This window comes from Notolabrus celidotus, chromosome 8, assembly GCF_009762535.1.
Source record: "Notolabrus celidotus isolate fNotCel1 chromosome 8, fNotCel1.pri, whole genome shotgun sequence".
Taxonomy (NCBI): domain Eukaryota; kingdom Metazoa; phylum Chordata; class Actinopteri; order Labriformes; family Labridae; genus Notolabrus; species Notolabrus celidotus.
The window spans coordinates 34,256,418-34,278,150 of NC_048279.1; the positions used below are offsets into that span (position 1 = coordinate 34,256,418).

The 21,733-nt window shown below is 41.6% G+C and overlaps 2 protein-coding genes across 7 annotated transcripts in view; one reads left to right on the forward strand and one right to left on the reverse strand.

Moving 5' to 3' along the window:
* Window positions 1–21,733, reverse strand: part of pde6a (phosphodiesterase 6A, cGMP-specific, rod, alpha) — a 93,543-nt gene that overhangs the window by 45,776 nt on the left and 26,034 nt on the right. Inside the window, exons 3-5 of one of the 2 annotated variants that reach the window (XM_034690077.1) lie at window positions 6,889–6,947; window positions 4,614–4,947; window positions 3,982–4,123 (exon numbers count right to left, since the gene is read on the reverse strand). In XM_034690077.1, coding sequence (XP_034545968.1) covers window positions 3,982–4,123; window positions 4,614–4,942 — 471 coding nt within the window. In that variant the 5' untranslated portion in view covers window positions 4,943–4,947; window positions 6,889–6,947. Of the gene's footprint in view, window positions 1–3,981; window positions 4,124–4,613; window positions 4,951–6,888; window positions 6,948–21,733 lie in introns of both variants that reach the window. The other variant, XM_034690075.1, reaches the window with a different exon arrangement.
* On the forward strand, window positions 9,053–18,857 carry slc26a2 (solute carrier family 26 member 2). Of its 5 annotated transcripts, none has more exons than XM_034690078.1 (6): window positions 9,084–9,308; window positions 9,393–9,480; window positions 11,821–12,452; window positions 14,179–14,469; window positions 14,731–15,179; window positions 17,743–18,857. In XM_034690078.1, the coding sequence occupies exons 2-6, from the start codon at window positions 9,456–9,458 to the stop codon at window positions 18,560–18,562; spliced, it is 2,217 nt and encodes a 738-aa protein (XP_034545969.1). In that variant the 5' UTR covers window positions 9,084–9,308; window positions 9,393–9,455; the 3' UTR covers window positions 18,563–18,857. The 5 variants fall into 5 exon arrangements, with proteins under 5 accessions (XP_034545971.1, XP_034545969.1, XP_034545970.1 ...); XM_034690079.1 differs by having other exon boundaries at window positions 9,448–9,480; XM_034690080.1 differs by lacking the exon at window positions 9,393–9,480 and having other exon boundaries at window positions 9,053–9,308.

Genomic DNA, 21,733 nt, shown 5'->3' on the forward strand with positions numbered 1-21,733 from the left:
ATTTAATCAATTTAATACTTACAAATGTTTAGCCACTGCCTCCAGTTGCACATAAGTAAATTTGTAGAAAATAAAAGAGGAAATTAAGAATTTAAAAACATACATTTCCTCCCCGGCCAATTTAACTTCTCGGTTTACGACACATTAAGTGGATTTCAGGGAGTTTCTGCTCCAATTGCAACAATAGAGTGTAACAGAGCAGATTAAAGGTGTGCCATAATGCTGAGTCTGTGAAAATGGCTCAGGGCCTGTGACCTCTGGGAGTAATCTGGGATCGCTCTAATTCAGGACAGATTAACCGGCTTCATCTGCAAACCCTCCCCCCCCTACCTCCCCCCACCGTCCCGTCCTCACACGCACACCTCTCCTGTTTCCACACACCTCAAACAACAGGCTGAGTTATTAGTCTGCAAACTCTGTGATGATTCGATGCAGTTGGAAGGAGGCAGAGGCAGAAATGAGGCCTCGCTGCATAATCCCAGTGAAACACAATCCCCATCCAGCTACAAGGATCCTGGCTGATTGAGCAGCCTGCTCTGGATTGGACTGGGATGGAAGCAGAGCACAGAGAGACAGTGATTCCCAGTCTCTGCTTTCCTCTGAAAGGCCGTCCTTGGTGCATTAGCATCATAAAGCCAAGCAATTATATGGAAACATTAGCTCTTCCTTCAGTGCGACTGGGGAGGCTTGGAGGCTTTGATATCTTTCCAGTCGCCACATTTCCCATCAAGCTTTCATGTGTTTGTGTGAGAGGCTGCGGCGTGACGGACAGAGGTTTTAAAAACAGCATGATGATGTTTGTTCTCGCAGTGAAGGCACACCCGGCCGGGCCTGGCAGCAGAACCGACAGATAAAAACCACCAAATGGGAACAATCGACCCGGCTCTGTTTTGTTGGTACATCAGCAGCTGAGCTTTCTAATCTCCCATGAAAGGAAGTGATTGAACTGATACAGAGGAGGCCGTGTAAATCCATCAGTTATGCGGAGTGGGCTGCTGCCTTATTAAGTGTAAATGTCACAGTAACAGCCTGTGCAGGAACAGCCTGGGTGGAAGGATGGAGATGGAGATGGAGGTGGAGGAGGTGGAGGGGTGGAGGTGAAGTTGGTGGACCTGCAGGAGCATGACAAACTTAAAATGTTCATGGGAATAAGCTCGCAAGCCATTTTCAAATGTCAGAGGTATCCGCTGTAATGAGACCGAGCGGGCTCTCAGAGGAGGGAATTAGTGGAGGGGAGAGCGTGGAATCAGGACGCCATCTGGTGGTCACACAGAGACTAACAGGCAGGATTTACACTGAACACAAAAGGGAAGTCAACATATACTGATCACTAAACAATATCTAGATCTCTTTTTTGTCACAAGGGAGATCAAACCCTTTTTCTCTTTTATATCTAACATGTGTAATTTCTGGATATTGATACACAACACATGGATAACACAACATATTGAATTTGGCCTTTCTTTGTGGAAATCAACAGGTGGATCATCACAACATGAGGTAAACAGGTTCAGCAAAGTCAAACAATGATCTAAGTCACAGTGGATTAAAATGCACTTAAGAGTATGATTATATATCATCATATCTACAATGTTAACAACAATCATATATTTATCTTGATTTGATATAACTCATACATAATTATATGAGTTATTCTGCACAGGGCTTAAACATTTCTAAAAGCTAACTCAAGACCGAGCTTTTTAGTCTTGCTTTTAACTGAGTCTTATTCTGTTTGTTCTTCATTTACTCATTTACAGGGGAACCAGAACCACATTTCTAGTACAGTTATTGATATTCAAAGTGTTTCCTCTCACACTCTTTGAAGTTTAACTAAAGTTTAGATTTCTCCTTCACTTTTGCTCAAAATACAAAAGTTAAATACATTACATCCACAATCACATCTGGAAAAACAGAGAACAAAGAATGAGCCAAAGGACTCTTGACTTATTGTAGATGAAACCGCTCCCTCCCTGACATTTCTTAGATTTTTTACAGTCATTTAAAAAATGGAAAATGCACCAAAATCAACATCAGCTGGTAGTAAATGCACCAAAATGAACTTTCTTTTAAGTTCCTATTATATGATGTTGTTGGAGATCCTAAATAAACAATAGTGTATAGATATATAGGACAGTTAAAACTTGCTTTATTAGAGTAAAACATCTACGAAACCTGAGCAAATAAATCAGAAACCGAGCTTTTTAGTCTTATTCTATTTTACTTTAAGTATTTATCATCTAGTTCAAATTTTAGTCACTTTTTAAAATATTCACTGTTTTATTTTAAGTTATTGTTGACACAAACACTACCAGTCAAAAGATTGGACACACATTTTCATTCATTGGTTTTTATTTATTTTAATTATTTTCGACAGTGTTGATTAATACTGAAGACATCAAACTCTGAAAGAATACATATGGAATTATTACATTAACAAAAAAGTGTTAAACAAACAAAAATATGTTTTATAATTTAGATTCTGTAAATCTATCTAAAACTAAATTTTAGCCAAACCATATTATTTCATATTTTTGATGTCTTCAGTTTAAATCTACAATGTCAAAAATAATTAAAATAAATACCAAACATTGAATTAAGAGGTTTGTCCAAACTTTTGACTGGTAGTGTATATAATATTTATTCCATTCATTTTATTTATTCATTTATTTTCTTTAATTCATTGTGGATTATTTCATTTTTTTATTTAGTTATTAATTCAATCTTATCATCTTATTATTTTTACAGATTACCTCTCTGCATTTTAATATTGTATATAATATTTACTTTGTTGTATTTACTTTTAGTCTAGCAATTTAGTTCATTTTACTGGTTTAATATTTTAGTGTTTTATAACTTAGTCTTTTTTTTTCATTGAGTTTTATAATAATAATAATAATAATAATAATAATAATAATAATAATAATAATAATAATAATACTTTTTATTTATATAGCGCTTTTCAGGAACTCAAAGACACTGTACAACTGTTAAAATCAATACAAGCAACGAACAAGGAACACAGATCAAACAACACAACACAACAGTACAATCACAAACTAAAAGCTAACTTAAAAAGGTGAGTTTTTAAAGAGATTTGAAAGCTGAAGGGTCAGAGCAGTTTTGGATATGGGAGGGGAGTGAGTTCCAGAGGGTGGGGGCGGCTACTGAGAAGGCTCTGTCCCCCCAGGTTTTAACATCTTATTTTACCTCCAGTGTTTCCTGAGTTTGTTCAGCAACTCCTTTTTTATTTTTTATTTTGTTTTGTTTTTTTCTTAATATTTTTTTTTCATGTATCATGTTCTTAACCTTACATATGGATTGTGGGGTGGGTTTGAGGTCTGGGCTGGGGTTGAGATTGGGATGGGGGGGGGTCTTTGAATTTTTGTTGTATTTTTAATTTAATCTTTTTTTATTATTTTTTATGTACAGCACTTTGTGTTACAATATCATTATATGAAAAGCATGTTACAAATAAAGTCTGATTGATTGATTAATCATTTTAATTTAGTTGCTCAGGTTTCATAGATGTTTTACTCTAATAAAGCAAGTTTTAACTGTCCTGTATATCCAGACACTATTGTTTATTCAGGACCTCCAACAACATCATATAATAGAAACTTAGAAGAAAGCTGATTTTTGTGCATTTTCCATTTTTTAAATGACTGCAAAAAATCTAAGAAATGTCAGGGAGCGAGCGATTTCATCTACAATAAGTCAAGAGTCCTTTGGCTCATTCTTTGTTTTTGTTTTTCCAGATGTGATTGTGGATGTAATGCATTTAACTTTAGTATTTTGAGCAAAAGCGAGGGAGAAATCTAAACTGACCATAACATTGACCTTGTTTTTTAGTTAAACCTCAAAGAGTGAGAGAGAAAACACTTTGAATATCTATAACTGTACTAGAAATGTGGTTCTGGTTCCCGTGTAAATGAGTAAATGAAAAACAAACAAACTACTTCTTATGTTTTCAGTCATTACCTCAGATGCGACAGGGATGTTGACCATCTTCTTGGTGGTCGCAACGTGACCCACAATCCCCATATCCAGCGGGTACACAATCTCACTGTCAGGTGGCACCAGGCAGTCATCGAACACTGAGTCTTTGTTGACGCTAAATAACCTGGAGGTGAAGATAAAGACGATGAGTTGTGCAACTAAAGCAGGTTTTTCTTTTAGACAAAAACTCTCCTGAAACCTTTAAAGCAGCTGCCTCCTTCTCCTCACCACTGGAGCAGCAGACATTAGGACTCGGCGTGCAGAAGAAGCCTCTTACTGGGGCTTGAAAATGTCTGTGTTTGTATAAGTGTTTCAAATAAGGAGAAATACTCCACGACAATTCCCTGTAAGCTTTATTTAATCTGCCAAATGTAAGTGTCTGGGAACAGTGAGAGTGTTGAAGCAGTGTGCCAGACTAAAATGAAATCTGTTTTCATCCAATAAGGTTCTCTGGAGATTTGTCTGATAATGATACTTATTCAAAATGTTGTGTTCCTCCTGCCACACAGATACAATTTCATTTCCATGGAAAAAAAAAACCCTTACCATGACTGTACAGTTCCATACAACAGATCTTGCTCTTTAGACTTCACTATAAAAAAAACCCTGGTCACCTGGTTGCCAGCTCAGCCACTCCGTTCCTCTGGCGGTACATGAAGAGGCTCATGCGGTCGACTCTCATGATGAAGCTGAGGTGTCTCATGAGGTTGAAGACGGACTTCTCCATCTGCAGGTTGTCCTGGATGTCGCGCACCAGATCGAAGAGGACCTCGCTCTCCTCCACCATCGTCAGGTCATGGAACTTGCTGAAGTCCACTGCTGCCTTCCTGTTGTTGTCCAGCAGGTCTGAAATGACTTTGGGCCTGAAGTTGATGTCGTAGTATTGCTTTGCAAACTGTGGGTTTGCATCCAGGAACTGCTCTGCGGCTGCTGCATCCACCATGGCTGCTGCTGGGGAAAGAGGAGAATGCAGGAATATGAGGTATCAGTTGGTGTTGCATGGACGGCCTTTTGAGTCAAGGTGGGAGAGTTTGGTTTGTTGTTCATTCTTAAACTCATCTTGATCCGATCTAAAACCATGTATGACTAAGACCTTCCAGTTTTAGCTACACTGCCTATCCATCCATCTTTCTTCCTCTGCTTATCTGGGTCCGGGTCCCGGGGGCAGCAGTCTCAGCAGGGAAGCCCAGACACTCCTCTCCCCGGTCACTTCCACCAGCTCTTCTGGGAGGATACCGAGGCGTTCCCAGGCCAGCTGAGAGATATAATCTCTCCAGAGTGTCCTGGGTCTTCCCTGTGGCCTCCTCCCAGACGGACATGCCCGAAACACCTCCCCAGGGAGACGTCCGGGAGGCATCCTGACCAGATGCCTGAACCACCTCATCTGGCTCCTCTGGATGCTGAGGAGCAGCGGCTCTACTTTGAGTCTGAGCTCCTGACCCTCTCTCTAAGGCTGAGCCCAGATACCCTGAGGAGGAAGCTCATTTCGGCCGCTTGTATTCGCGATCTTGTTCTTTCGGTCACTACCCACAGCTCGTGATCATAGGTGAGGGTTGGAACGTAGATTGAAAGGTAAATCCAGAGCTCTGTCTTCTGGCTCAGCTCTCTCTTCACTACAACGGACCGGTACAGCGTCCGCATCACTGCAGACGCCGCCATGATCCGTCTCTCACTCTCACGCTCCCTCTTCCCCTCACTCGTGAACAAGACCCCAAGATGCTTAAACTTAGTGATGGGCAAATGAAGCTTCATGAACCATGAGTTGGATTTTTTGACTCCTCTAGATGGCGCTCTTGGTTTAAAATAAAGGCTCAATGAATGGCAGTTCAGTGTGCTTTCAACCCTTTGTTGAACAGACAGCGCCATCTAGAGGGCTCAACAAACACAAGACAACGTTCATGAAGCTTCATTTGCACATCACTACTTAAACTCCTCCGCCTGGGGTACAGACCCTCCTCCGACCTGGAGTGGGCAAGCCACCCTTTTCTGACTGAGCACCATGGCCTCAGACTTGGAGGTGCTGACCGTCATCCCCGCTGCTTCACACTCGGCTGCAAACCTCTCGGTAATGTCACTGTTGGGCCATATTTTCTCCACTTGATTAGGACGGCCTTCACTGTGGTCTATGGTATATCTAATGCCTTGGAACATTATTTGCACCCTTCTCCAGACTGATACCTTTCAACAATGAGATCCCTCTGCTGCTTTGGAAGCTCTCTGTGGACCATGGCTTTTGCTGTAAGATGCAACTGAGTACATGTCATGAAAATCCTCCTAGAACAGCTGATCTTTATTGGGATTAATCAAAGTCACTTTAAATTATGAGAGGTGTATACTGCCTACTATATGTCATGAGTTTGAATGTGATTGATTATTCTGAAGACAGCCACATCCCCAGTTATAAGAGGGTGTGTACGCTTATACAACCACATTATTTTAGTTACTTATTTTTAATTCTTCCCCCTTTTTCAATTGAATTGTGCACGTTACAGGTCACATTAAAGGTGGAAAAAGTTCTAACGTGATTTATCTTGGTCTCATTTTTTTAAATCACAAAACCTGGCAGGGGTGTAGACCTTCGCTATCCACTGTATACTGTATTTCATAGCACTGTTAACACTTCTCTAATTGCAAATTCGCAATATAAGCCTGTAGAAGTGTTGTTAAATTTCATTTTCTTTAAAGATAACAAGACAAAACATGTTGTTGTGATAAAAGATAAGTGATGTCCTCCTCTTAAACATCATTGAAAATATTGTTAAGGCCAACTTCTTCCTGGAAAATAAACTATGCAACTAGCTCTATAAAGCTAGATGATAATAATGTTAAATATGTGCCTGTCTAACACAGTTCTAATAGATCCTTAAAGTAAAAAGCTCTCAGTCCTACCTGTTAGAGTCCTTGTTTTGTCTCCAGTAAAGCGTATAATCCGTCACCTCTGCAGGTGTCTGAGAGAAGAAAAGAGATTACAGAGATGGTTTTAAATGGTCATGTGTGAGCATAAGCCTGCATCCAATTAAAACACTGGGATTATGATACCCTTCATAGTGTAATGATGATACAACCTGGGATGTCTTTCTCTGCAGCACTGGATGAGAAAAGTACTTAATGACACATTTGAGTTGGGCTCGATAAGAAATCCAACAAGGAAACCAGGAAATGTTGAACACAATGGAAGTGAAGCTTTTATGTTATATTTATGTGCCACACAGTTCACAGGTTTTATCACAAATTTGAACCCTAACAGAGTAAACGGGCCCCTGACTGGAGGCGGAGGGGTTTCACTCTGAAGGGGTTCCTCCTCTGCATTAACACTATATATAGGATTCTGCTTATTACACGGCTACTCACTTCATCAATCTACACTTTTCACCAAATATCTAAATATTTATATACACATACATAAGCATGCACATAGACACGTGTACATACATATATACATCCTACAATTGAGGTCATAAAAATTACAAATGAGGAAAGCCCCTGTAAAAGGGGGATGCTACAGTTTGTTATTTTAAGAGCTTGCTAAAATGAAAAAGTTAGGTTTGATTTTGCAATCTAAGAATTTAATAATTGAATCGCTCTTGGAACAAAAGAGTTCTTGTAGAGATTCTCTGTGGCGTGTGACAGTCTGAAACGCCGACCTGATGGGAGCAGTTCAAAATGGTAGTGCAAAGGATGGGACGGGTTACCTGTGATGTTCAGGGGCTTTATACCATCTTCTTCCTTAATGTAGAAATCACAGTGGTTGCTAATTTCAGCACATTTTGACGTGTATTGATATATATTATGTATTATTTTATGTTGTAATTATTTAATTCTATGAGCGATCATACATTTGTACACTAACAGCCATGTATATTGCCATTTTATGTTCAAAAATTTAGGTTTTTTTCGTTTACTGTAAATGTAGTGTATATTAAACTGTCTATTAGCACACTTGTAACTTGTAGTATATGCTACAAATTGAAAAACATGTGAATAGTTATAGATTTGTGTAAGTGATGTTATATTCAGGCGCTCCTTTGTGCCCACTGCCATCAGACTGTTGAACAGTAACGGAGGCCACAGACTGCACCATGCTGACCATGAACAGATCCATACCATCCCTGCTCTGTCTGTGACTCTCTTGACTGCTGCTGGCATTATAATGCATAATATACTGTATTATAATTATCTTTGCCATATTATGTTATGTTATATTACATTATTATTGTAACTACAACTCATGGTCATATTACAAACCCATATTTATTTTCATTTATTGCTTAATCTGTCATTACCAACCATAATCACTCCATGTCAACCTGTCACTACTGAAACATTTTTAATACTGCCTGTAATTACTGCTACTTAATCTAAATTCCATTGTAACATTGTATATATCTAAATTGTATTCTAGCTTTATCTATTTTTATTTTTACTTATTTTGTTTTATTTTACTAGTTTTATTTGTACTTATTTTATTTTACTTATTTTATTGTTTTACACTTATTTTATTTTGTTTTATTTTACTTATTTTATTGTATTTTACTTATTTTATTTTGTTTTATTTTACTTATTTTATTTTGTTTTATTTTATTTTGTTTTGTTTTGTTTTATTTTATTTTAACTTTTTTATTTTATTTTACTTGTTTTATTTGTACTTATTTTATTTTACTTATTTTATTGTATTACACTTATTTTATTTTGTTTTATTTTACTTATTTTATTGTATTTTACTTATTTTATTTTGTTTTATTTTACTTATTTTATTGTATTTTACTTATTGTATTTTGTTTTATTTCATTTTGTTTTGTTTTGTTTTGTTTTGTTTTATTTTATTTTTACTTTTTAGTTTTTTTTTTTACTTGTTTTATTTGTACTTATTTTATTTTACTTATTTTATTGTATTACACTTATTTTATTTTGTTTTATTTTACTTATTTTATTGTATTTTACTTATTTTATTTTATTTTATTTTGTTTTATTTTGTTTTGTTTTGTTTTGTTTTGAATTGTTTTGTTTTGTTTTGTTTTGTTTTGTTTTGTTTTATTTTACTTTATTTTATTTTATTGTAACAACTGAATTTCCCCCCTGGGGGCTCAATAAAGTAATATCTTATCTGATCTTATCTTATTTGGCTCCAGAGTGAGCCATCTGCTGAAATAGAAGATCTCTGTCCCTGTGAGTCATGTGACGCACACTACGCTTTCTCCCATACGTCATCACGCACGGAGCAACAGGGACTAAAGTGAGATGAATTTGAAGCGGAATGAGTCGAGCGCGTGAGAACAACTCTCAGAAACCTCTCTAAAGTTGCAGCTCAGGTCAGTTCTTCACTCTCTCAGGACTCTGTGTTGTTCTCTGTGAAAGAGCAGACTGTGTTGTTACTTTATATGAACACTTTTCAGCTCCAGGTTACAAAGTGGACACGTTGACACTTTGTTTACAATGGTCCCCATTCAGAGAGGCTAATGCAACGTTGGCAGCAGCAGACAGGTGAGGGTGATCTACTGAGATGGACTGACAGTAGAGACTGGGATGGGAGGGCTGCAGCTTCTGGAGATCTGCAAAGGAAGTTAAAGTAGCTGCTAGATTTAAGACCTCAGTGTTTCACAGTTTCACCTCCTGTTATGACCTGTCTGTGTTTAAATAGACTGAGAGCAGTGCCAATAATCTCATTAACACCACTACACAGGACTCTCCTCTGAGACAAAGCAAGGTAAAGAGTCTACTGCAACTCTGATGAGGTTATACCTCTGACAGTGCTTTAAAAATCACATGTATTCTTTAAATCAGGGGGTCCCCAAAGTGTGGGTAGGGATCCTCTGGGGGGGTCGAGAGATGTCTTCCAGAATGTTTTTTTAAGTTTTCTAAAAAAATTTATTATTATTATTATTTATTTAAATTTATTTACCTTGTTTTCTTATGTTTATCTTCCTTTTTGTTTGTACTGTTAATTATGAATATTCCTTTATTATCATTATTATTTTTGTATAATTTCTTTTAATTTATTTACCTTGTTTTCTTTTGTTTAGATTTATTTTTGTTTGTACTGTTAATTATGGTTATTCCTTTATTATCATTATTATTTTTTTTTTTTTGTATTTATTTATTTTTGTTTATTTACCTTGTTTTCTTTTGTTTATCTTTATTTTTGTTTGTACTGTTAATTATGATTATTCCTTTATTATCATTATGTTTGTATTTATTTATTTATTTTAATTTAATTACCTTGTTTTCTTTTGTTTATATTCATTTTTATATTTACTGTTAATTATGGTTATTCCTTTATTATCATTATGTTTGTATTTATTTATTTATTTTAATTTAATTACCTTGTTTTCTTTTTTTTATATTCATTTTTATATTTACTGTACTTATGTTTATTCCTTTATCAATATTATTTTTGTTTTTGTTTATTTTCCTTGTTTTTTTGTTTATCTTTTTTGTTTGTACTTTTAATTATGATTATTCCTATATAATTATTTTTGTATTTATTTATTTTTGTTTATTTACCTTGTTTTCTTATGTTTATCGTCCCTTTTATTTGTAATGTTAATTATGATTATTCCTTTATTATCATTATTATTTTTTGTATTTGTTTATTTTGTTTATTTACCTTGTTTTTTATGTTTATCTTCCCTTTTGCTTGTAATGTTAATTATGACTATTCCTTTATTATCATGTTTGTTTTTTTTGTATTTATTTATTTTTCTCCTTTGTTGGTTTTGTATTAATAATAATAATATTTTTTTATATTTATTTATTTTAAAGCGCCTTTCTTAACACTCAAGGCTTCTTTACATAAAGATTAAAACACAATAAAATGAAATAACACAATTATAATTACTTATATATAATTTGTTAACTTGTGGTGAACAAAGAAAAACTGAAAAATGCAAAAAAAAAAGTTGAAGTTATCTAAAAAGTCAATTTTACCCATTTATAGTAAAAAAATATCAACAAAAATAGTAGCTAAACTTGAAATAAAACCTTAAATAGAAAATGTAATGAGTTTTCTGCCTTTCTTTGTTGTCAGATTACTCCTAAGTTTAGAGTTAGTGAACAGTTAATTATCAAAAGCATCAGAAGCAGCAGGTTAATTCATACCGGCACAGGAAACACATGCTCATATAGGTGGGCTGATTTTCTGCAGACCAGCTAAATGAAGCCACATTAAATCACTTTGAGGGACAGTAGGGGTCACGAGTCTTGGCACCAATATTTTAGGGGTTGCAGGCTGAAAAGTTTGGGAACCCCTGCTTTAAATAGACACAGTTTTGTCTTTTACAACATGCAATAAGTCTCTGAAATATCAGCAATTAATAATTAAGTTTTTACTTTAACCACTGGTGCTTATTCCAGTATGTAAATTGGTTTCAGTTAATTTTTTAGGATTTTTTCCCCCACATTTATTGATTTTTTCAACTAAAAGCTCACTTTTTACCTTAACTTTCTCTCTAAAATGACTCATGCATGATCATTCCCCTCCCTGCATGTTAGAATGAGGAACTATGCAGGACAAAGAAGGAATTACAGTAACATCAAGGCCTTACTTTTCTGTTCAGGGGTCACCAAGTTCAACTTTATGACTAACAGGAAGTATTTTTATGATGTAATTCAAGAGTGACATATTTCTTGCCTTTACACAAATGTTGGTTCACACCCTTGACCTGATATTGGATCATGACTCTCCTCCCTCTCCCCCTCACAGCTCTTTTAAAGTGTCATGTGACTGTTATTGTCCTCAGGTGCCCAAAGGTTAAATCTGCACTTGTTAAGTTTTACTGCTGAAGCTCATCTTAGATAAACTCCTTCTCTTTGGAATCCCCACAGACAGGAGCCGGATCATGACTCTGGGCACTGACTCCTGCACCACAGCAGAAGATGGAGTTGAGAGCGACCTGGAGCAGCGGCGGCCTCTCATTCTGGAGAGAGTCCCAAAGAAGAAGGAGAGAAACTGGAGATCTGAAGTGTTACACCGGGTGAAGAAATGCTGCTCGTGCACCCCGGAGAGAGCGAAATCCAAAGTCCTCGGCTTCGCCCCGATCCTGAAGTGGCTGCCTCAATACCAGCTCAGGGAGTGGCTCCTGGGGGATATGATGTCTGGAATGATTGTAGGGATCCTGTTAGTCCCCCAGTCCATAGCGTACTCCCTCCTGGCCAGTCAGGACCCCATATACGGCCTCTACACATCCTTCTTCTCCTCCATCATCTACACCTTCCTGGGCACCTCCAAACACATCTCAGTTGGGATTTTCGGGGTGCTCTGCCTGCTCGTGGGTCAGGTGGTGGACAGGGAGCTAGCTCTGGCGGGGTACCTCACAGAGACCAGCAGCTTCAGCGGGAACGGCAGCGGCGTCCTGCTGGCCGGCTCGGGGAATCACAGTGTTGGGATGGAGTGTGACAGAAGCTGCTACGCGATTACAGTGGGAGCTACAGTCACCTTCACAGCAGGAGTCTACCAGGTGGGTTAACTAGACCAGGAATGTTGTTTCAGGCTTGGTGCTATTTTTACATGTTTGTTCTGTGAAGTATGGAGGAGGTTCAGGCTGATTGAGACGGGTGTGAGAGGTTCTTTCAGCCGGCAGCTGCAACTAGGCTGTAATTTAGCCTCCTGAGGACAAAGGAACCAGTCAGGTCATGGCTACTACAACTGTTCTTGCACTGACACGCTCATAGAAATTATTCCTACGCACCTTTTTGTTAAACTAAGATCTACTTTTAACCAAAGCAACTGGACTTTTTAAGGAAAATCTGTAATTAAATCTCACAGAACATAAGATTTGAATCTCTCTCTCTCTGTTTGAATCAGTAAGGTTTTTTATTTTTCACTTCTATGTGACTTGAGAGTTTTAAACACTATGTTGAGGATGATATTTGTGGTTCATACACACACAAAACACAAACTGATGAAGGAAGTGGTAGAAAAGATACTCCCCTTTTTCTGCCAGGGTTAAGAAACGTTTGTCAGGGACTAAGCAGGTGCCCCATGTACGGAGGCTATAGCCCTCGTCGTAGAGGCAGTCGCAGATCTGATTCCAGCCTCAAACCATTTGCTGCATGTCCTCCCCCGCTCTCTACTCCTCACATATCCTGTCTCTCTCCAGCTGTCCTGTCCATTAAAGGTGAAAATGCCCCAAAAAAGTAAACAAAAAAAGAAAGAAAATGTTTGTCAATCAAGTCTGGAGACCTTGAAGAGACTGATTCAACGTTTGTTTCTAGCTTTAAAAAAATCCATCTTATTCTGCTCATTTTAAAATGTTTGTTTTTTTAAAGTTGTGTTTTTTGGGCATTTTTTGACTTCATTGAATAGGACAGCTGGAGAGAGACAGGAAATGTGGGAGGCAGAGAGGGGGGCGGACATGCAGCAAGGTTGGGGGTCAAAGCTGTGACCGCTGCAATGAGGACTATAGCCTCTGAACATGGGGCACGCGCTTGCGACCAAATTCCACCAGATCGGTGTTCAGATCTCCGATCCAGCCAAGCAACAGATCTTATAGGTTTCTATTCTAGGCAATGTGTTAACTTCCACTGGATCCGCTCAGTTGCGTTCCCGGCTTGCGTCTCTGATCCAGCAGGTCGGAGTCCTCTGGATCAGACTTTGCAAGACTTCTATTTGTGCCGGATGCTGAAGCACGACACATCAATCTCAACAGAGCAGATGGAGCGGGACAGGAAGTCAGGTTTCACCAAAACAAAATGAAAACATCCGGTTGATTTTCAGAATAAAACACTCTGACCAAAGTCATGATGAGCGGAGCTAGGCCTGGAGTCAACAGGTCAGAGGTTTTCAGAGGACCAGAAAGACAACATGGATGAGGAGAGGAGGAGGAGGAGGAATCCTTGATTCAGGGATTACAGCGGGAAAACCTCGGTCACATGACTCAGTCCAGCGGTCCTGAGACGGACCGGACTGGACAAGAATCTGGTGGAAGTCCTTTGTAGGACTGCTAGGCCCTGATTTCAAATTGTTTTAACCTACTTCAGCCTATCTCACGTCAGTTCAGACAAATCTCTGTTAGTCTGGATAGTGGACGTTTTTCTGGATTAACAAACAGTCAGTTCGAAATCCTGACTTTGCTAAATTGAAGAAATACTGTTCCTCTGGTATTTGAACCTCATTGTAAATATGAAGCATCTTGTTCATGACTCCTGCCTGGAGTTTAACCCCCGCTCCTCTCTTCCCCTCAGGTGATCATGGGTATCTTCCAGATCGGCTTCGTCTCCGTCTATCTCTCCGACTCGCTTCTCAGCGGTTTCGCCACGGGAGCCTCCCTGACCATCCTCACTTCCCAAGTCAAGTATCTCCTGGGTCTGAAGATCCCCCGACCTCAGGGCTGGTTCACTCTCTTTAAGACGTGGTACAGCCTCCTCAGCAACCTGGGAAACACCAACATTTGTGACCTGGTGACGAGTTTGGTGTGTTTGCTGGTACTGATCCCCACCAAGGAGCTCAATTACCGCTTCAAATCCAAGCTGAAGGTAAGAGGAGACGAGAAAAGATTGATTCAGCAAATAATGCATGTGAACAGCTGTGTGCACATGCAAGAGGTTGGACTGCACTTTATTCAACCCCAAAAATGAGCCATCTTTGGTTATCATTGGCTGCAAGCTTAGGTACAAGAAGCTGAGTCATGGCTGATTAAGATCCTCAAAGGTTCCTTCTTCCTTTCTAAGGTCACAGTACAGTGGGGCTTTCTTGAAGTCATGTAAGAAATGTTGTCTTGTCATGTCCTCCCCCAGGCTCCGATCCCCTTCGAGCTCTTCGTGGTGATCATCGCGACCCTAGCTTCTCATTTCGGCCACTTCAACGCCGACTACGCATCAAGCGTGGCCGGTACCATCCCGACGGGCTTCCTCCCTCCCAAAACGCCCATGTGGTCTCTGATCCCCAACGTGGCCGTGGACGCCTTCTCCATCGCCATCGTGGGCTTCGCCATCACCGTCTCTCTGTCCGAGATGTTTGCCAAGAAGCACGGCTACACGGTGGACGCCAACCAGGAGATGTACGCCATCGGCTTCTGCAACATCCTGCCGTCGTTCTTCCGCTGCTTCACCACCAGCGCCGCACTGACGAAGACGCTGGTGAAGGAGTCGACGGGGTGCCAGACTCAGGTGTCCGGGCTGGTCACTGCTCTCGTCCTGCTGCTGGTGCTTCTGGTTATTGCACCGCTCTTTTATTCCCTTCAGAAGTAAGTCACCAAATCTTCAATTAAACAGATCTGCTCCTATCAATGAGTCAGCTAGTTTGAGTTGTTGAAAAGACAGCCTGCACACTTCCTAAGACATTAAAATCCAGATTTAAGGATTGAAAGAACATGAATAAAAACAATTAACTGTGCTGCATGCGTGCACCAAACGCCCACTCAGTCATTACAGAGGAACAAACAGAAGGGAAAACTTGTCGGGGCAGATGTGCCAGCTTTGACCCGCCCTAAACTTTCCAAGCAAGGAGTTGTATCGTACTGTTTGTACAGTGTACCATGTTCAATACATGCTGAGATGTGTAATACATGTCAGGAGTAAATATTAGCATGCACAATTAAAACAACCTTGTGACTTTGAAAGAATGTGCAGAGGTGGATAAATGTGTGATGCATATAAGAGAGCTAAAGCAAGGTATGTTCAGTTTCAGGAATACATCCTTGCAAAGCATCAATTAAACTTATTGTATTTGTTTTTAAATGGCATGGCTTGAATTAAAAGAAAATGCAGTTTTGAAAAGCATGACATGAAACTTGCTTTAGAGCAGGGGTGTCAAACATGCGCCCCGCGGGCCAAAACCGGCCCGCCAGAGGTTCCAATCCGGCCCGCGGAACGACTTTGCAAAGTGAAAAAATGACAGAGAAGACATTAACTGCAATTTTTCAATAAAAGTAACTACTATTTCAAATTTGTCCTCTGGGGGGTTGCATAAAATCATAGCGCTGAGGGAGCGCACCTGAACAGCGCTTTTTTTTACAGGGACTTTTTTTCTCAAAGTGAGAAAATAGATTACTTGCTGTTAATTCAACACATAATTCAACAGCTGTTTTTGTAGAAAGATGGTTCATTAAATGTGGACATTTTCAGAATGTACTTGTACCTTTTTGCACTAAAACAAAGGGAAAATTTTGAGTTGTCGTTATTTATAGGTTATTATGTTTAATTTTACTGGTCCGGCCCACTTCAGATCAACTTGGACTGTATGTGGCCCCTGAACTGAAATGAGTTTGACGTCCCTGCTTTTGAGAAACTCTGATTACAAAGAAAAGATCAAAGTCTTAAAATGAGCGTCACACACTCTAACGTGGTTCAGTTTGGGGTCTGCGTTCTAGGAGTACTTAAACATTTGCTCAGGGTCTTATCTCGTTGACCATGAAAGAAGGTTTTTTTAAGATTAGACAAACACACATAACCTTTGGTCCTCGCTTACTGACTGCTAGATTTCACTACACAGACTGTAGGCTTAGTTATCCCTCTGCAACAATTCTGTGAGGATGCAGATCTCTAAAAATGCTTTATTTCTATTCTCATGTTACAAAAAATATATCATGGTATCTGAAATAGGAGTTATTGTAATAATAATTTTTATTGTGGTGATTATAATAAAAACATTTTATTTATATTAATAAATGTGTTTTATACAACAATTTTATTATTAAGGATTATAAATACATTATTTATAACAATACAAAATATTATTTTATTATATTGGTATTTTTTATTATTATAATTATATAGTGATTATGATAACTAATTTCATCTTTAATATTATAATACATGCATTTTATAGAATTATTTTTCGTATCATTATAATTGTAAATGCAATTTATTTATAATAATTAAAATACATTTTATAAAATTATTTTGTATTATTAGAATTTTAAATAGATTTGATTCATAATAATAATAATTAGTATTATATTAGTATTATTGTTATTATTGTAAAAGTACTACTACTAATAACAACATTTGTATTATTGTAATAAGAAGAATTATTATTATTAACACATTTTCTTGATATAGCAGTTATCTAAACAGACATTATAAAGTGCTTTACATCATAAAAAAAAACAAAAGTAATGATCAAATCAACACAAGGAGACATAATGATCTAGCAAGACATTCAATTTAAGAATTTATAACTCACTTAACATTTGAAATAAACCTCAGAGTGCTACAAGTTTACGAACTACAAGACTTTCCTGACTACAGAGGATAAGAAGATGTTGAGTTAGAGTCTTGAGAGAGTTTTGATTACACATTCTTCAACACTAAAGATTAATCCGATGACTTGTTTGGCCTCATTTTGTATAAATCCATTAGATTTGTGTTGTTAACCTGGGCGATGTTGTTCATCCTGATAGAGTTTGTGATATACAATCTAGAGTTCACATCGGTCGCTTATTTTAGCATTGACCTGGTTCACTCTGCTGTTCTCATGCCTGCCTTCATCTACTCTATGCAGCTCCATGCAGCCATAGGGTGATATAAGGGTCTGTTAAAAATAGACTCAGTGCATACTGAAAGCAGAGCTCCTCAGATACCTTTGAATGTGCTGCAGTGCATCAGATAGCATCACATCTAGAACCACACATCCATGAAAAACAGCTCAAAAGGCTAAAATCTGAAACCATGGAGCTGATAGAAGTCAAACTGAGTCTCTGTCGATCATTTACTCCCACAGTTGCAGGGAAACCTTGTAATCCCATGTTTTAAGTCCGGTTCTTGATGCTGACATTGTCCACTTCCTGTTTTCCCTCTCCCGCTCAGATGCGTGTTAGCCGTCATCATCCTGGTTAACCTCCGAGGAGCCCTCCGAAAGTTCACCGACATCCCCCGCATGTGGCGCGTCAACCGCGTGGATGCATCCATCTGGTTGATCACCATGGCCACCTCAGCGCTCATCAACACAGAGCTCGGTCTACTGGTGGGGGTTCTGGTGTCGGCTTTCTGCGTCCTGGGCCGGACTCAGCAGGCCCAGGTGCTGGAGCTCGGTCATGCTACGACCAGGGAGCATTACGAGGACCTGTCGTCTTACCGCGGCCTCCAGACTCACCCAGGAGTGGCTGTTTTTAGATATGAAGCTCCCATTTACTACGCCAACAAGAGCTTGTTTAAAAAGTCTCTTTATAAGAGTGTCGGCCTCAATCCTGTGGAGGAGAAAACCCAACGCATCAAGTTCACGAAGAAGAACAAACCGCTCAGAGAGGTGGAAGGAGTCCAGAATATGAAGGAGTCTGCAGGGAAAGAGGACCGAGTCGAGGCCGGTGAGGTCGTCACTCTGATGCTGAATAATAAACCCAACAGCTTACGCAGCGTGGTCATCGACTGCAGCGCCATCTTGTTTTTGGACACGGCTGGAGTGAACGCTCTGACGGAGGTCCGTAAAGACTACGGGGAAGTTGGGATCAAGGTTGTCCTGACTCAGTGTCGAGCTACGGTCCTGGACGATCTGGAGAGAGGAGGATACTTTGACGAAAAGGGTCCTGATGGAGGAGAGAACAAAACCAGGTTTTTCACCATCGCAGACGCCGTCAGCTACGTCCAAAGCCTTTCAGCTCCAAACGGAGACTGTGACGGCGCGCACTGAAGCGGTCTGTCCAAAGAGTTCTCCGATGTGCCTTGTGATGCTTCAGTGGTGCTGAAGTCCCTTCGGAGTGTAATCCTGCAGCCGTGCAGCAGGAAGTTCTGCTCGAGGGGAAAAAATTGAACTTTTAAAAGTTGATTCTGTTCTCAGTTTGAGGAACATTTTTATTTTTGCACAAAAAAGAGAGGGTGTGACTTATTGACAGTCACATCCTGACTCCAGTTCCCAAAGAGAGTTTTAACGGCTGGACGGTTCAGCCTCGTTTCAAAGGTGCTGTAAAATATATTAACGTGTCACAGCTTTGAGTTCACTCTTATTTCTCTGCAGCCTTTACCTTTAAATTACAACCCTGAAGAAGTTGTTTGTGAGTGTTCACGGTGATGACATCATGTCTGCTCTAGGTCAGGGTATCAGGACTTGAGCCTGATTTATACTTCTGCATCCCTCAAAATGAAACTAAGCATCAAAATCGATGCAGACCGCAAGGGAATTGGTCAGCTCGGCGGCTTGTATTTCAGCTCTCCCGGGATCCCCGCTCATCAGCTGTGTATTTCCTCTCCTCCTCTCTATTCTTCATGTAATCATGTCTGTATGATAAACAGCAACATGTATCAGCTGTAGATTAACATAACACACTCTGAATCTCTGTGGAAAAGTAAACAGAGATCGTAGCGGGGCCGGAAGCAGGCGACCGGACTATCAGATACCTCTTCTCGATCAAAGTGAACTGGGTTGTATTTCCAGGCTGGTTCGGAGCTGGATGAACTCACGAACGAGCTCGGCACCCATTTGTTTTTCCGCCCGCTCGAGCCCGTGGAAGAGCCACGTCATGACGTCAGATTTACATGAATGCTTTTCCCAGCAGCGCTAGCTCAAACTCTCCCTCCCAACAACAATGATGGAGGACAACGGCAGCTTGTCTCCTCCACCGACCACTGCTCTGCCTTGGAATCCATTAATCTTTTACATTTTTTCGCTGCAGGACAATGGCGGAAACATGTTTGGTTTGTGTTTCTGTTCAAGGCAACCCCGCCCCTCGCCCCTGACGCAGAGTTTACCGTAGACTTTTTTCATGTCGGCCAATTTGTCCGGTGAGATTCCAGAATTCCGTCCATTTAGAATAACTGAGGGACATCTGCTCTGAAAGACTGTTCTGCTTAATGACTTACATTTACCAGCAATACAACACTGAACACACGAAAATTGGAAATTAGTCAATTAATAAATAATATAATGGGGACAGACAGACAGCTGGGGGACGGACGGACAGCCGGGGATGGACGGACAGCCGGGGACGGACGGACAGCCGGGGGACAGACAGACAGCTGGGGGACGGACGGACAGCCGGGGACAGACGGACAGCCGGGGACGGACGGACAGCCGGGGGACAGACAGACAGCTGGGGGACGGACGGACAGCCGGGGACGGACGGACAGCCGGGGACGGAAAGACGGGACGGACGGACGGACAGCCAGCTGGGGGACGGACGGACAGCGGACGGACGGACGGACGGACAGCGGACGGACGGACAGCCGGGTGACAGACAGACAGCTGGGGGACAGACGGACAGCCGGGGATGGACGGACAGCCGGGGACGGACGGACAGCCGGGGGACAGACAGACAGCTGGGGGACGGACGGACAGCCGGGGACAGACGGACAGCCGGGGACGGACGGACAGCCGGGGGACAGACAGACAGCTGGGGGACGGACGGACAGCCGGGGACGGACGGACAGCCGGGGACGGAAAGACGGGACGGACGGACAGCCAGCTGGGGGACGGACGGACAGCGGACGGACGGACGGACGGACAGCGGACGGACGGACAGCCGGGTGACGGACAGACAGCCGGGGGACGGACGGCCAGCCGGGGGACGGGCGGACAGCCAGCTGGGGGACGGACGGACAGCGGACGGACGGACAGCCGGGTGACGGACAGACAGCCGGGTGACGGACAGCCAGCCGGGGGACGGGCGGACAGCCAGCTGGGGGACGGACGGACAGCGGACGGACGGACAGCCGGGTGACGGACAGACAGCCGGGTGACGGACAGACAGCCGGGTGACGGACAGCCAGCCGGGGGACGGGCGGACAGCCAGCTGGGGGACGGACGGACGGACGGACAGCTGGGTGACGGACAGACAGCCGGGTGACGGACAGACAGCCGGGGGACGGACAGCCGGGGACGGACAGCCGGGTGACGGACAGACAGCCGGGGACGGACGGACAGCCGGGGGACGGACAGACAGCCGGGTGATGGACAGACAGCCGGGGACGGACGGACAGCCGGGGGACGGACAGCCGGGTGACGGACAGACAGCCGGGGATGGACGGACAGCCGGGGGACGGACAGCCGGGTGACGGACAGACAGCCGGGGACGGACGGAAAGCCGGAGGACGGAAAGACGGGACGGACGGACAGCCAGCCGGGGGACGGGCGGACAGCCAGCTGGGGGACGGACGGACGGAGGGACAGCCAGCTGGGACAGACAGCCAGCCAGCCGGGGGGGAGCTAGCCGGGGGACAGCATGTCGCTGCCGACCTGCTACATGCAGAGGGGGAGGGTAACGGACCACGACTAAATACCAGCTAACGTGTAAACCCTGCCCTGATGTAAGCGGTTTGCGGTTCTAGACCAGCAAAGAGTTGGAGCCACTCTGGAACCGGTTTTCCTGGCTGGTAGCCAGTTCACTCAGTCGAAAAAAAACGGTTCTCAATTGAGTGCCGGCCCTGAAACTGCCTCGGTCCAAAAGGGGTAAGAGAGACCAGACTGCCCTCAAGCGTTTCAGCGAAGAATTGCTGCTCGACACGGACACATCGACCCAGAAGTATAAATCAGCCTTTAAAGAAGAACCTGAAGAGGGTCAGTTTAGTTTGTGGATTCATATTATTTCCTAAAACAAGTTATGCATCAAAATCCAGAATGCTGTCCTGAAAGCGTTTCAGTGTTTAGTAATCTCACAGCTCTGTTGGCTGTAGAACCAATGATCGTTATGGAACAGGTTTATTTTCCCTGTGGGAGAGACTCCTCGTGTTTACAAGCCTTAAATCAGTACGTGACACTGATAGTTCTTAATGCAGATTTAAAGGTCACGTTTCTGACCTGCAGTGCCTTCACAGTACAAATACACACACAGTGAATGTTTCACTATCAGGTCCTGCGACTTCTGAATGT

What these genes read in the sequence shown, in the direction of transcription:
- slc26a2 (XM_034690078.1), top strand. Translation starts at nt 9,456, where the DNA reads ATGCAACGTTGGCAGCAGCAGACAG. An exon ending in GCTTCAAATCCAAGCTGAAG is followed by an intron (nt 14,470 to 14,730) that starts GTAAGAGGAGAC and finishes GTCCTCCCCCAG; the next exon opens with GCTCCGATCCCCTTCGAGCT. An exon ending in CTCTTTTATTCCCTTCAGAA is followed by an intron (nt 15,180 to 17,742) that starts GTAAGTCACCAA and finishes TCTCCCGCTCAG; the next exon opens with ATGCGTGTTAGCCGTCATCA.